This window comes from Ovis aries, chromosome 24 (genome assembly GCF_016772045.2).
Source record: "Ovis aries strain OAR_USU_Benz2616 breed Rambouillet chromosome 24, ARS-UI_Ramb_v3.0, whole genome shotgun sequence".
Lineage (NCBI taxonomy): Eukaryota > Metazoa > Chordata > Mammalia > Artiodactyla > Bovidae > Ovis > Ovis aries.
In genome coordinates, this window is record NC_056077.1 from 41126372 (window position 1) to 41141135 (window position 14764).

Here is a 14764-nt window from a genome sequence, read left to right on the forward strand (position 1 = left end):
GGCCTTCCCAGGTCTGTGGGCCGGGTGGCCACGTGCGGGAGCCGCTAGGGCCCGGGGGACCCTGGTGGGCGGGGCCTCGCGGAGAGGCGTGCCTGGCGGGCGGTGAGGAGGGCCGGACAGGGTTGGAGCCTGGTGGGCGGGGCCTCGTGAGGAGAAGGGTGGAGCCGGTGTTGGTGGGCGGGGCCTCGCGGAGAGGCGTGTCTGGTGGGCGGGGAGAAGGGTCTGATGGGGCGGGGCCCCTTGGGAGGAGGGCCTGTTGGGCAGGGCGTGACACGGGTGGGCGGAGCTGCTGGCGCAGGGAGCGGTGGTTTCTAGATGAAAGACGTATTTGTACATCTTGCGCTGGAGAGGACTTGAGGAGACTAGGATTGCTGTGCGGAGGGCCCCCGCCTCTGGTCACCAGGAGAGGTGACAGAGCTGGCTCTGGGCAGGGTTGGAGGAGGGCAGAGGCCAAATGGTGTGTCCCCAGGAGCATCTCCTGAGTCCCCTGGTGTAACCCGAGGCGGGGTTTCGGTTCCTGAGGCGCCTCCCCAGAGTCCTTATCAGTGGCCTGAGCAGGGACCCAACCCCCGCCCTCCGAGGTGGGAAGGATCATTCTTGTTCTCATCTGCGAAGCTGGCCGGGGAAGGTGCGGTGCTGTCCAAGGGCACATGACCCAGGGTGGCAAGACACACCCCCACCTCAAAGGAAGACCCTCAGGGCCTGTGGAATTGGGGGAGGCACATTTGCCCAGGAGAGAGTCTTGTCTCCCATGCCGGGTTGCACCGGTGGGCAAAGGGAGCCCCGAGGCTCCATGGAAGACACCCAGGTTCTGGCTCTCACCCCCGTGGGTGCCTGGACTGGCAGGGCCACTGGGCGGAGCCTCTGTCTCCAGCACACATCAGCAGCCCAGTCCAGTGGTTTCCGGTTTGCCTGATTCCTGGGGAAAGAGGCCCAGGTTACATAAGCTCTTAAAGGTGAGGGAACACATCTGAGGCTCTGTGCTTCTGCAGTGCCACGTGGGGACAACAGGAATTGATTCTCCTCTTGAGTTTAGCTGCAAGGCAGAAAAATCCTGCTGTAGCTAGAGGGGGCATGGCCCAGAGAAGTGTGTGTGTGTGTGTGTGCGTGCGTGCGTGTTTGAAGATGGGGAAATGCTATGATGGTGATGGTCTCGAAGGCAGAGGAGATGGCTGCACCTGGGAAAAGGAAAAAGTTCTTTGGAGGAGTGATGTTCCTGAGTTACCAAGAGGGGCTGGGACCTCGGTCCCAGTGAGGGCCTGGCTGCAGATGGGAGTGTGGTCCCTCCTGCGGGGCCAAGCGCATATGGGCGGCTTCAGGCTGGGGTGCAGAAGGTCTTAAGAGGTAGAGGAGGCTGGAGAGGAAGTGGGAGTGCGTTGTGAGGGGCAGCGAGCCTCCCAAAGGCCCCTGAGGCACTTGGTCTGGAACTCAGGTGAGACTCACCAGGCTGGAAGGCAGCCCCTCCAGATACCCAGGTGTGGGTAGTGAGCGGGCAGCAGGCGGATGCAACAGGGCAGAGGCTGCAGATGTGGCCAAGAGAAGATGTGGAAGCAAGAGAGGCCAAGGGAGGTGAAGGTGACTTCAAGGGCGTGGCTGAACCTGGAGATTTCAGCCAGGAGAAGACAAACCCTCCAGGGGTGAGGAATACGGGGTCCCCTGGGGTCAGGCAATGGGAGCTGGACAGACAACAGGCGGAGGCAACGTAGGATGCTGCGGCCACGGGGTAGGTAAGCTCTGGGTGGAGTGGCAGCCAAGACGGGGCGGGGGTGTGGCTGCCTGCTGGTCGCTGGGGGAGGAGATGCCAAGGATACGGGAAGGGTCACTGACACCAAGTCCCCAGGAGCAGTGCGGGAGAGTGTGGCCATGAAACAGAAGTCCAGATCGCCCCAGGATGAGGGGGTCTGTGGATACCCACATCGGGGAGGGGCAGCAGAGGCTGTGACCCTGTTTGGAGCAGGGGCGTGGGCTAGTGGCTACAAGAGCATCGTCAGGAGTGAGGTGTGAGGACAGCAGATGTCCAGCAGGGGGCGCCGAGTACTCGGAGGATGAAGGAAGAGGGCGGGACAGACTGTTGGAGGAGCCCGCCCGGGGAATCTGCATTCCCACCAAGTTCCCAGTGACTGGGGCTCAGCTGTGACCACCACATTCAAAAAGGAAATGAGGGGTCACTTGGCAAGGATCTGGGGATTCCACCAGGATGGGCCATAAGGAGACGCGGCAACCAGCCATGCGCCAGAGCCAGGGGGCAGGGCAGTGGGCTGGGTGGCCTGCAGCAGAAGGCTCCAGCTTGCCTCTTGACAGCACATGTACTTCAGAAAGCAAATACTGGTGATAACTAGTAGATTCCAAATACTGGTAATATACCAAATATTGATAATAACCAAAGATTCATGATGTGAACTTTTAAGAGCAAGCAAGGGGATGCAGAGATGGTCTTCCCTCCCACTCAGGCTGCACCTCTCGATCAGGTTCCGTTCAGTTCAGTCTCTCAGTCATGCCCGACTCTTTGCGACCCCATCGACAGCAGCACGCCAGGCCTCCCTGTCCTTCACCAACTCCCGGAGCTTGCTCAAACTCATGTCCATTGAGTCGGTGATGCCATCCAACCATCTCATCCTCTGTCGTCCCCTTCTCCTCCTGCCTTCAATCTTTCCCAGCATCAGGGTGTTTTCCAATGAGTCAGTTTTTCGCACCAGGTGGCCAAAGTATTGGAGTTTCAGCTTCACCATCAGTCCTTCCAATGAATATTCAGAACTGATTTCCTTTAGGATGGGCTGATTGGATCTCCCTTCTCTCTTGAGAAGACTCTCAAGAGTCTTCTCCCACACCACACACAGTTCAAAAACGTCAGGTTGTCTGCGCTCAGCTTTCTTTATAGCCAACTCTCACATCCATACATGACTACTGGAAAAACCATAGCTTTGACTAGACAGACTTTCGTTAGTAAAGTGATGTCTCTGATTTTTAATATGCCGTCTAGGTTGGTCATGGCTTTTCTTCCAAGGAGCAAGCGTCTTATAATTTCATGGCTGCAGTCACCATCTGCAGTGATTTTGGAGCCCAAAAAGAGGGTCCTGGGGAAGGTGGATTCGGGTTGGGAGAGAAACCACCAACTCTGGCCAGCAGGGGGCGCCCAAGGACCGCAGCGGGTTATGCAAGGGGCTGCCCACTGCCCGGGCAGGGGGAGTAGGGGCGTGTGGCGGGGGAAGCAGTCACAGCTCTGAGCCCCCTAACTCAGCATGGCGACATGATCCGGGCAACCGCCAGGGGCCACGATGAGAAGCCCTCTGGGCCCCTTGGTCCCCTCCTAGTGATGATGGACCACGTGCCTTCTGTGCGTCCAGCCTCGGGCTGGACTTGGGGCAGAGGTCACCTTCAGGAGCATTTGGTGAGGTCAGGGCTGGGGCGGCGCCAGGACTGGACTTTGGTCTGACAGAAAACACGGGGCCGGCTCTGGTCCCCGCCGGGACCCCAGGCCCAGAGAGGGCAGGGCTGGCTGAAGCTGCAGCAGGGTCTGGCCTCCAGAAGCGTGGATGGAGACTCATGGGCAGCCATGCGCCAGGTGGACGAGGGCCGTGTCTCCAGACATCCTCACGAGCCCCACCTCCGCCCCTTGTCCAGGCTGTGTCGAGGCCTGGAGCGTCTTCCTCTAACACTGCCCTCGGCAGAGCCTTCCTGCTCCAGCCCAGCTGGGCCTCTTCAGGGCAGCTAACTGTGATGGCCCAGCAGAAGGAGCTCGTTTCAAAGGAACAGAGCAGAGCCCCGCCCTGGCACCCTGGCACCCGTCTCAGCCCCTCCAAGATGTGGCTCAGCCTCTGCTTGTGGGCAGCTGGGGAGCCAGAGGCAGGGCGGGGTTGGGGCGCCCAGCGGCCCCCGGGGCTGTGCTTTTCGTTTCTGAAAGCCCACAGTGACCTGCTGTTTAGGAGGGCCAGGCTGGGGGACACGGAGCCCCTTCAGCCTTCCAGGACCCTCTCCAACCATCCCTCAGCCCAGTGCGCGGGGAGGCGCACCGATGCCACCAGGGGTGGGGCGTGGTGCCCCCAGTCGTGCCCGCAGGAGGAGGGCGGGCACCTCTCTACTCTGTGACTCACTGGGGGAGGGCCGCCTCCTGCACCCCCAGGCGGCGGACGCCTGTTCCTGTAAGGCCTCCTGGACCGCTCCCCCTTCTGAGGATGGAGCCCAGCTTCGTGTTGAGGAGGAATGGGCCAGGGTGCTCCGGGTATGCCCCTCCGCGACCCCACCTGGAGGCCAGTCACTCAGCTGCCTCACACTGACCCCCATTTCCCTCATGGAGATGGAGGTGGAGGCTCCCCCCACCCCCACCCCGGGCTCCCTGCTCTGCCGCCGGGACAGCCCGGACCAGCTGTGATCCTTGATGCCCACCCCTGGGCCCCAGGGCCCCAGCACTCTGTGGGGAGGCGATGCCACCCGCGAGGGCCGGGGCGCCGGGCCACGGTTCCACTCTGGGCAGAGGCTCCTCTGACTCACGCTGGCCGGAAGGAGACCCGCAGCCTCTGCCCACAGCAGCAAGTTCCGCTGTGACTGCCCCACCCCCGCCCAGCCTGGCACAGCAGGCTCTGGGGGCGTCCCCCAGACAGGGTCAGGCCGTGTGACGGCAAGGGGCTGTCTCTCCCTGCACTGTCCCTGCCGCACGCCCAGGGCAGCTGCTGGGCAAACCACACGCTGACTCAGGGCTGCGGAAGGCCCAGGTGGGGTCAGGCGCCAGCCGGCTGCTCCCTGGGCCAGAGTGGGCACCGGCAGGGCGTGCAGAAGTGGTGCCCTCCCCAGCCCGGTGGGGGTGCTGAGCAGGGGAGTGTGCCGGGTTGGGGGAGCTTCTGCCCCCACATCAGGGGTGGGAGGAGAGTCGCTCTTCCACCCTCAGCCTGGTTTCTGATGAGCTGACAGGGTGCACGGTGGGCAGCAGGGAGCAGAGGCGGCGGTGGGGGCCCCAGATCCCAGCGAGGGCCCGTGGGGCAGGGCTGGGGGTGGGGGAGCAGCTGGGGGCTGTGGTCAGGCCGGGAGCAGCCTGTCTGGGCTGTTTGAGGAAGAGGAAGTGAGGGCCCCGGGTCCCGGGGAGGGTCAGGGGAGGGGACTCCCCCAGAGGCCAGAGCAGGCCCTCCCCACCCGACATTACATAGGCTGATTTGAGGAAGGGCCTGAGGATCTGCCTTTGGTAGAAAACATCACCACAGCAGGGATGGGCGGGCCGAGGGGGTAAGGCCAGGATCCAGGCCAGCCCGACCTTGGACCTGGAGCTCTTCTCCACCAGCCCAGCTGCCTGGCCTTGGATGTCACCTGCTCTGAGCCTCAGTCTTCCCATCTGCACAATGGGGGCAAGAAGGTGGCCTGGATGGTTTGTGACAGGGACGAAGCTGGGTAAGGCGGTCCCAGGCCAAACCACGGTGAGCGCCTGTCGCTCTCAAGGGAGGACTGGACTCCATGGCAGCTGGCCCGGGCTGCGGAGTCTGAGAGCAGTGTGTCTGATCACATGAGATCTCCCCCTACACCTGAGGGTGCCCTGGGCTGGCCACTCAAGTTCCTGGGCTTCTCAGGAACATGCAAGTTGCTATTCTGAGCCCAAGTTCCCATGCTACGATAGTTGGCTTGGGGGGATCTCTCATACCTTCCCCACTTGAGTGCCAACGAGCCCCCAGCGCCAGCTTCCATGAACCTGCATCTCGGGCGCAACGTCCAGCCAAGACCAGGACCCCCAGGTTGCCCCAAAGAGCATCTTTATTCACAGCAAAGGACGTCACCATAGCAACACACCTCAATTCCCTGAGAACTTTTCCCTTATCGTTCACTTTCCTAGCTATGTCTTGCAGAAAGAAAAACAGAAAGCAAAGCGCACCTCACTGGCCAGGTGCGCTGAGCTGGGCTGGGAGACAGGCTCTGTGAAGGAGGCGGGCAGGGAGAGGCCAGACACCATGACACATAAATACAGTGTTAGACATTCCCATCAGCTTTAACAACAGAGATTATCCCAAGTTTGGCTTCTGCTTTTTCTGATCCACAGAAAAGATAACACCTTCCCCAAGCCCCTGAAAACACAGACAAAAACACCCTACTTTTTACCCACCCTCTTTCAACAAAACAGTCACAGTAAAAAACACTGTCACAGTATTTACAGACACACCCACTATGGGCGACTTTCTCTCTACTTTGGAGAGGAGTTAAAAGCTCAGCTGGCTCCCCGTCACAAAGGGAAGCTGGCTGAGAGAGCAGGGGAGACCCCTGCCCGGGATGCTTCACCCGGCGGCAAGGTCGCTGGGGCTGCTGTCACTCGGAGCCGTCGTACCCAGGCCGGAGCTCAGCGCGAGGGGGTGAGGGGCACTCCCCCAAACCCAGCTTCCTCGTGCGGAACACAGGGTCCTGTCCTGGGGGCTCTGAGCGGGGAGCCAGAGTCCCGGGGGGGCAGGTGCCCACAGCGGCGGGCCTGTGCTCAGCAGGACGGAGCGGCGCCCACATGTCCCTGCAGAGCAGCCCCTGGGCCCCACGCTGCCCAGAGACCCCGAAAGGGTAACAGAACTGTCCTCAGAGTGACCTCCCACACAAATCCTTCCGGGGCGGAACACGGACAGACAGACAGGCGGGACTTTGCCTGCCCCTTGGCAGAGCAGAGCTGCCCAGCAGTCTGCTACAGGGATGGGTACACAGCACACACACAGGCGCAGCCCCGGGGTGGCCTCGAAGGCCCAGACCGGGGCGGCACGACAGGGGTCCTCGGGCCCTTTGGATACCAGGGGCGCCCGGGGACGGGGTTTCAGCCACGGCCACTAGAAGATGGCAGTGTGGGGGCACCAGGGTGTGTCCGGGTACAGATGGCAGTGGACAGAGCGGAACCTGTGGGGACAGAGTGGGGGCTTGTCCGTGCGGGCTGGGGGCCCGCCTCCACCCGAGCAGACTCCTGGGGGCCGTTGAGCTGCAGCAGACCCTAAGGGACCTCAGTGAGCCCGCCCCCTCTAGTCTTCCCTTTCCTCACCTCGACGGGTCAGCCTCCACCGAGAAGGGCCCCTTAATGTGGACAGCGTTCCGCTTGTTTTCAAACATGCCGTAGCTCAGGGTCACCTGCAGGGAGACGGAAAGGGTGATCCTGGGGGGGCCGTGGTACCAAGGCCAGCCTACCCTGGCTCTGCCCAAGGCGGGCATGGGTGTGACTCTGCACGAAGGGACAGCCTGGCCTTCTGCCCACCTCGGGGCTGAGAAGCCAGGTCCACGCTGCACCCCCAGGAGTAAAGCCCAAGGGGGCTTTAGCTGGGACGGCGGCCTCGCCAGCCACGGCGAGGAATGTTTACGGGTACAGGGAAGACCCGAAAGGCTCAGAGTAGGTGTCCCGCTGAAGACAAGAGGCAAGATGGACGAACCACGGGAGTGCTGCTGGGCAGACCTGGGTGCCTGGGTGGCAACTCACAGCCGGGCCTCTGGTGACCTATTCAAAGCCGTGGCCCCTCTGCGGCCCCCTCCCCACCTTCTCCCTCCCTCCTGTCTGCCCCTTCCCTGCTCTCCCGGACGCTCTCCTCCAGCGTGCGGCCCTGGCGCGCGCACCTGCCGCACACCTGCTCGGGGAGCCCCGCGGCCCTGGCGCGCGCACCTGCTCGGGGAGCCCCGCGGCCCTGGCGCGCGCACCTGCTCGTGGAGCTCGGAGGCAGGCACTTGCTGCAGATTCTCCAGGTGGGAGTGGAAGAGCCCACAGCGCACGAGGGGCACGCCCAGCAGCGCCTCCACGATGTAGCCGATGGTGCAGTCGTCAGGCAGCCGGATCCGCTCGGCCGTGCTCATGAAGTGGCCTCCGCTGCGGGAGGGAAGGGCCGAGGGCCGCAGTGAGCCGAGGGGGCAGCGTGCCGCTTGGCCAGCCGGGCTCAGGCAGGAGGTGGACGCGCCCGGCGGGCATCCCTGATGGGGCTCCCACGCGGGCGGCTCCCAGCCTCCCTTTCCTCCGGGAAAGCCCCCTCCTCCATACAAGCCTGAGGACTCCCTGTGCGTGGAGTGGGGGGGTTACCAGATGCAGGAAGGGGTCCTCACCCCCCTGGTAGCTGGCAGGCGGAGGTGGGGACGACTCACCCTGCCGGTGGACGTGAGGTTTGGGGACGCTGGGGCTGGGAAGACGAGCCGTGCCAGGCCGGCCATGGGGGGACCCTGGGAGATCAGAGGCAGCCTCACCTGCACCCCAGGGCACTCACCTGGCCCAGGGGCTCATCTTCAGGGCTAGCCCTCGGCTGATGCAGAAGCCAGCCCCGCCGGTGGCAAACCAGAAGTGGACAGGACGCTGCAGGCACGGAGGGCCGTGGTGAGACTCCCAGAGCCCTGCTGCCGGGCACCCCAGCCCCCTCCCCGTGTGGCGGTGCAGGCTGGCGTGGGGGGGGCACTCACCACCGTGTTTTCGCTGACCCGCTCTGTGGCCTGGATGGGCCTGTCCAGGCTGGGCTTGCCCAGGTAGACGTCCTGTGTGTGCGGGTAACTGCCCAGCAGCCTCAGCAGGGCACGCACGTTCACGTAGTTATCGTCATCCACGTGGCAGAACCACCTGGCGGGGGCAGGGCCGTCAGGGGGGCATCACGCGGGTGGGACTGCCAGGGCCAGAGCCCCACCAGGGCACGCTCCCGGGGCCCCGCCAGAGGCCGGCACTCACTTCCTCCCTGACTCGATGAAGCGGTCATACTCCACGGCCATCTTGCAGGACAGCGCCTGGCGGCTGTGGGCGGCCGAGCAGTTCGTGTTGACCACGTGGCCTGCGGAGAAGGGGAGGGGCTGTGAGTGGGTCCAAGGCCGGTCAGAGAGGGCAGCCTGACCTGGGGTCACACAGCAGGCCCGGGGCAAGCAGAGCGGGAAGGGGTATGAGGGGTGGTAGTCTGTCCCAGGGCGCCCTGGGTCCAAGCAGTGCCTGCTCAGCCACCCCACTCAAGCCCTCCCCCGAGCCGGACACCGGCCTGCAGACCCCACCCCCCAGCACCACCTCGTTGGGCGCCCCGCCCCGCCCCGCCCCGCCCCTGCCCATTCAGGCGGCTTTTTCCCAGCACCAGCCACCTGTTGCCGCCACATCAGCTCAAAGGGCCCAGGAGCTGAAAGGGCCTCATTTGCATGAGAATTGGGGGGGGTGGGTGAGTGGTGGGGCGGGGCGCTGAGCAAACCCGTTGAGTAAACTGCCCTCCCAGGTCCTCGGCCGGCAACCTCTCCCAAGGGGACAGTTTCCTCCAGGCAGGACCCCCCTCGCTTTCCCACGTCCAGGGCTCACCCGTGCGCCTGGCCAGCGCCTCGTCTTCCCCATCCGTGAAAATGAACGTCTGCGGGGAGAAACGCGGCCTTGAACGGGCAGCTCGGGGGCCCCGGCCACCGCAGGGCCGAGGGCTGGGACCCCTCGTGCCCATGCCGCATCTTTGAGCCTCCATTTCCCCCCGTGCAGAGCGGGGCTCCGGAGCCTACCATGAGAGCAAGGGGACGGGGGGGAGCTCGGGAAGGACCCCCACCCCACCCCCGACCACCGCGACAGCTGCGCCCAAGGTCACCGGGAGGCGGCTGCCGGCACGAGCCAGGTGCGGTGCCCCGCCCACCCGCCAGGTAACCGCTCGCGGCCCGCCCTGCGCACCTGGCAGGCACACACCCTTATTGACACAGTGCCCGGCCTGCGGGAGGGGCAGGGCACAGGCGGAGGAGGTCGGCTTCGGGAAGCCAAATCTCAATCAGTCGGGGACAAAGGCCTCTGCTGGGCGGCTGCCAGGCGCTGGCGGACAAAGGGCCCGCAGGGAGGGTGAGTCACCAGGCATTGTCCGCCAGCTTTGTCCCGGGCCGCGCTGCGAGGGGAACTCGGCCGCGTTAAGCGGGAGTGGTCACACGGCCCATTACCATACAGCTGGCCTGGTTAACTGGGCCGGGCTGGGCACAAGGTCCGGCGGGCAGGGGTGTGGCCACAGCCCCGCGGTCCCCCAGGCGGGGCCCTCAGGACAGGGCCCTTCGCACCGCTGGCCGTGTGGTCAGCCCGCCAAGCCAGTCGCCTTCCCTGAGCCAAAGCAGCCTCCAGGGTTCTCCGGAGATGCTGACAAGTCTGCGGGGCTGGGCCGGGAAACCGCACAGGCCCCGCACAGGGATCAGCGCTCCCTGCGCCCACGCGGCCCAGCACCTCCGGCCACAGCTTTGGCTCACAGACGGGCCTTGCCCGAGGCCGCATCGAAGCTCTGGCTATGCCAACCTGGCTCCTCCACCCCTGCCAGGATCGCTCTACAGAAGAAGGGGGGGAGCCCGACGGGGAGGGGCCAGGCGCTGCCGGCGCCCGCCTGGGCCCGTCGGCACACGGGGAGGAATGTTCCTTCCTCTGCCGCCCGCCCAGCGCGTGCCGCCCAGCGCACCCAGGCGTGCCGAGTGCAGAGCCCAGCCCGGCGGAGGGTGCTGTGAGCCCGGGCAGCAGGGGACAGCCCCCGCACCTCCGTGGCCACCAGGCCCTGGTTTCATCCTGGGTACAAACGAGCACAAGGGAGGGGCCAGAGTGTGCAGGCCTGATGCAATGTGTACTCGGGGGCTGGGGGTCCCACCTGGGGTGCCCACCCTCTCCTGGTAGCCCGGGCTCCTGGTCCAGCCTGAGCCTGAACCCGGGCCACAGGCTCAGGTGAGGCCGCCAGCTGGGTGGGCCTAGAAGGGACTGGGGGAGGGGGGTAGGGTGGGCCCCTCCTGCCCGCTGCAGGCACGCGCCCCTCCTCCCGAGCAGACACCCCAGGGGCCCGCACGCACGGACTCGCATCCCGCCCCCTGCCTGCTCGCCGGCATCTCGGCCCAGGAATGCCGTGGGAGGCCGAGGCCGCCCGTGCAGACGCGCTGTTGCCGCCACTGGATTAAAAGGAAAATGCTTTCTTAATGAGATCAAGCGAGGCCTGTTCTCCCGCGCTTTGGTGATGCCCTAAAAACCCAGCCCAAGGCTACGGAGATTAAAGTCACCTTTGTTCAGAGAGGAGCGCTTGGAGGCGTGGGGCTGTGGGGGTGTGAGGGTGCCGGGCCTCCAGTCTCGCCACATCAGAGCAGTCAGGAGCGGAGGGGATGGGCCTCACCCGTGGCTCCGAGCCTCAGTTTCCGCCCTCTGTGTAATGGGCGTAACCAGAGCTCACGCGCCCAAAGCAGAGCGCCCGGCTCCTTCTCTTCTTCCAGCTCCCTCACGGCCCAGGGAGGAGGGCACCATCCCTCCCCAAGTGTACAGGTGGGGAAACGGGGAGCCCCAGAGAGAGGCGGGCCCTGGCCTGTGGTCACGCCCCGGGACAAAGGTGGTGCTGGTCCCCACCAGCCGTGCCCCACAGACCCCTCCCCACTTCCCTGACGACGGCAGGGATGGGGGAGGAAGAGCCAGGCGGCGGGGCGGCAGAGCTGGCGGAGGGTGGGCGGGGGGACACCCACAGGAAGCGGCATTGTTCCTGGAGCTGCGATTCAAAGAAACACAGGATGCCAAGCTCTCCCCCCGACAATTGTGGCCGCTGCGGTGGCAGCCGCGCAGCCTAGCCCACTCCTGGGAGGGACAGGGGAGCAAAGTGCGGGCCAAGGACCCAGCCCCTCACCCTGGACCTCCAGGGCCGTCGTAACGTGGCCGCTGCTGACCACCCCCGCCCGAGCCGCTCCAATGGCTGGAAGTCTCTTGCACGCCCCCCAAGTTGTGTTCAAGGTGCCCAGCTGCCCTTTCAGGGCATTTCCTACTCTCCGTCTAGCTCAAATGGCACCTCCTCCAGGAAGTCCCTCCCTCCCCAACCCAGGTCAGATGCCCCCCTTTCGGCTTACACAGCCTCTTTGGGTTTCCCCCACTGCAGCCCTGACTTCCTGGAGTCTCCCCCATCAAACCGGGTCTGAACCACCCTGCACAGGGTTGGGAGCCGAGGTCTCTCCGTTGAAACAGTTTCAAGGACCCCTCACCCCTAGGACACCATGAGAGGGGCTCTTGCTAGGCGGGACACACGCCCTGACTGCTGGGAGCCAGATTCGGCTCCTCCCGGGTGTGCTCAGCTAGCCAGAGGGGAGCCTGAGGGAACCTCCGGTGGGGAAGGCGGCCTCTCCCTGCCTCTCCAGGTTTTGGCCGTCCACTTTCACAACCCTCGACCAGAGGCCAGCACTTTCCTTATTCCAGAGATGAGCAGACTGAGGGCCAGAGAGGCCCTTGGTCATGCCCAGGGTCACCTAGCTCGGCCAGGACTGCTCCCCGAGACCCCCTGACCATATCCCCTTCGCGGGAGGAAGTCTTCAGAGTCCGAGAGGAGAGGTGCTCAGAGCTGGTGGCAGCCCAGAGGGGGCTGAGCACTGCCAGCGGCCACAGAGCAGGCAGGCAGAGTCCTGGGGGTGGTGCCTGGCTCGGGGACAGCGCCCCGCAAGTGCTGTCACTTGGGGAGGGGGGCCCGCAGGCCGTCATCACCAGGCAACCTGAGTGGCCAGCGCGCCGGCGGCGGTTCCCATGGAGCACATAGCCGCACACAAGAGGCTGGACGCCTTTCTCCACTGGAGAAAGGGGCTTTGTTACCTTGCCCGAGCGGCCGGCGTGAGAGCCGCCCGGCGCTGGGAATCCTAACGGCCCAGCAGCCAAACAAAACCCGCAGCCCCCGCCGCCCCCTCCTGCCGGCCTGCTGAGCCCCTGGGAAAGGGACGCCGTGTTCCCAGGAGGCTGCCGTGGGCTCCCAGGGCCCCCTCCACACGCTGGGACCAGGAGGACCCTGCTCCCCTGACCCTCATCGTGACCTCGTCAGGGCCCTGCCCCAGCCAGGCCAGAAGGCCCCCAGGCCTCGAGGGTTTCAGCAGGGAGGAAGAGAGCTGGGGTCTTCCCTGAGCCCCTAGACCCGTCAAGCGTCCTTCACCCTCATCCCAAATACCCAGGCAGTCCCTTGTATCTCCCAGTTCAGGGAATTCCCCCACCCCCTCCCCAGCAGCACCCACACTCTGCCCCCATCTCGCCCCAACCCGGCCACCCAGCTGCAGCATGGAGGGAGATTTTTCAAAGTGGGGTGTGTCTTTATTATGTGTGTGGAGGAAGTCAGCGCTCAACTGGGATGTGCTAAGCACTAGTTTCCAGGCTCCAGAGACTTCTGCACTGTGGAGAGAGGGCCCCAGAATACACCCTGAAACCCAGCGCGTGCGCTCTCCTTCTTCGGAGATGGACCCCCCCAGGGCCCCCACCAACGCCCACCCCCAGCTTCGACAGCGACTTGTCCCCCGGCCCATTGCAAAGGCTGGGATGAGGGACATGTCTGGCCCTGTGCCCAGGGGTCCTAACCCTTCACTCCACTTCTCAGGAAAGAGTCTTCCTCCCGGGGAAGGGTATGAGGCCACGGAGGACGCCCCACGCTGAATCTGCCTTGGGAAGGCTTGGGGACAATAGTTCCTAGCTGCTGAGTTCCAGTGTTTGAGGGCAAGAAGCATCACCAGGAGCCAACACCTAGCTGGTGAAGGTTCACTGCAGGACACTGACCGGTGGTGTTTGGGGAATGAGTCCCCACCCTGTGCTTCCACATCAGGCAAACTGGGCTGGAAGGGGATGAACCGGCATCGCTTCGCCCGATATTCCCGGCGGCGGTACAGACAGGCAGCCTGGCGCCCACTGGATGCTGCCACCAGCTGGACAAGAGGGCACCTCCTCCCCTGCCCACTTGCCCAGCCTGACGGGGCTCACCATCTCCTCGTGGCGCGAGATCCACGTCTCCAGAAGCAAGTCGAGACGCGCGCGATGAAACTTTTTGGTGGTCTTCACCGCGATGAAGACGTCGCTTGGGGCCAGCGGCTCGGCCGGGGGCCGCGGACGGCCGTCAGCGGGGCGGGAGGCGCCCCCGGGCGATGGGCCCGCGTCTCTGCGAGAGCGGGTGAGCAGGCTGAAGTACTCGGACAGACTGCGCACCTCGCGGACGGGCGCCCCGGGCGCCACCGCCGCCGCCGCCTCCAGTCCAGGCGCCGTGGCCGCCCCCGAGGGGCCCGCCAGGCTGCGCAGCGCGCGCCGACCGCGTTCAGCGGGCACCGGGGGCGGCGGCGGGTCGGCCGTGAGCACCAGCAGGCAGGCAAGCAGCGCGCCCGCCAGCGCCAGCAGCAGGCGGCGGCCGCAGCGCTTGAGCATGGTGGGGTGGCGGCAGCGCGGAGCGCCCGGCCCCTCTCAGCCGCGCCGAGGCTCCGGGGTCCCGCCGCACGTCCAGCGGCGCCCCGCCCGCGGCCCGAGCTCTTAAACCGCCCCGACCTGGCTCCGCCCCTAGGGCGAGGCCTCGCGCGATGTCCCGCCTTCGGCGCAAGCTCATTGGCTCCCGGGCCCCGGGGGCGGGGCCTCTCGCATTGCCCCCGACGCCCGGCAGCGCCCACGTGGGGCCGCGGCGGGGGTCTGGGAACCGAGGAGCCGGTTCCCCGCGCGCCCGCCCCCGGTCCGCACGTGCACGCCCCGCCCCGTCCCGCCCGGATCGCCCCCCGCGGGCAGCCGGGGGGCGCTGGGACTTGGGCCCGCCCCGCCCCGTCCCGCCCCGGTGGCCCTGAAGGGGAAAAACCCAGGCCAGCCAGCGCGGGGCCTGAGCTCCAAGTCTGGCCTGCGGAGGGGCGCGCCCTCAGCGCTCTGACAGCGATTCCGGGACAGGCACTCTGGGCTCAGTCGTCCCGCGGGGAACGTCGGTCCTTCCCCGCTGGGCGCTTCCCCTCCCCGAGCCGGCTTCCTCCGCTAGGGCTGGAGCAGGCTGGGTCAAAGGATTGGTGGACCTCAGCGCTCCGTCCAAAGCAGCCCTTATTAATAAAACCGAGGAAGGGCTTAGCCAGCTGAGCCACAGGTAGGGACACGAGGTTCCAA

The 14764-nt window shown here is 65.4% G+C and overlaps 1 protein-coding gene across 2 annotated transcripts; it reads right to left on the reverse strand.

Moving 5' to 3' along the window:
* Positions 1 to 5715: 5715 nt before the first annotated feature.
* Positions 5716 to 14133, reverse strand: LFNG (LFNG O-fucosylpeptide 3-beta-N-acetylglucosaminyltransferase). 2 transcript variants are annotated; one of them, XM_027961478.2, is made up of 8 exons: positions 13622 to 14133; positions 9233 to 9281; positions 8630 to 8729; positions 8371 to 8524; positions 8181 to 8266; positions 7627 to 7792; positions 6983 to 7068; positions 5716 to 6843 (listed from the first exon to the last, which is right to left on the reverse strand). In XM_027961478.2, the coding sequence occupies exons 1-8, from the start codon at positions 14054 to 14056 to the stop codon at positions 6777 to 6779; spliced, it is 1143 nt and encodes a 380-aa protein (XP_027817279.2). In that variant the 5' UTR covers positions 14057 to 14133; the 3' UTR covers positions 5716 to 6776. The 2 variants fall into 2 exon arrangements, with proteins under 2 accessions (XP_027817279.2, XP_042096318.1); XM_042240384.2 differs by lacking the exons at positions 5716 to 6843; positions 6983 to 7068; positions 7627 to 7792; ... (2 more) ...; positions 8630 to 8729; positions 9233 to 9281 and adding exons at positions 9288 to 10815; positions 10924 to 11062 and having other exon boundaries at positions 13622 to 13736.
* Positions 14134 to 14764: the final 631 nt, after the last annotated feature.

What these genes read in the sequence shown, in the direction of transcription:
- LFNG (XM_027961478.2), bottom strand. Translation starts at nt 14,056, where the DNA reads ATGCTCAAGCGCTGCGGCCGCCGCCTGCTGCTGGCGCTGGCGGGCGCG. An exon ending in TCTCGCGCCACGAGGAGATG is followed by an intron (nt 9,282 to 13,621) that starts GTGAGCCCCGTC and finishes TTCTCCCCGCAG; the next exon opens with ACGTTCATTTTCACGGATGG. An exon ending in CCTCCGAGCTCCACGAGCAG is followed by an intron (nt 7,069 to 7,626) that starts GTGCGCGCGCCA and finishes GTCTCCCTGCAG; the next exon opens with GTGACCCTGAGCTACGGCAT.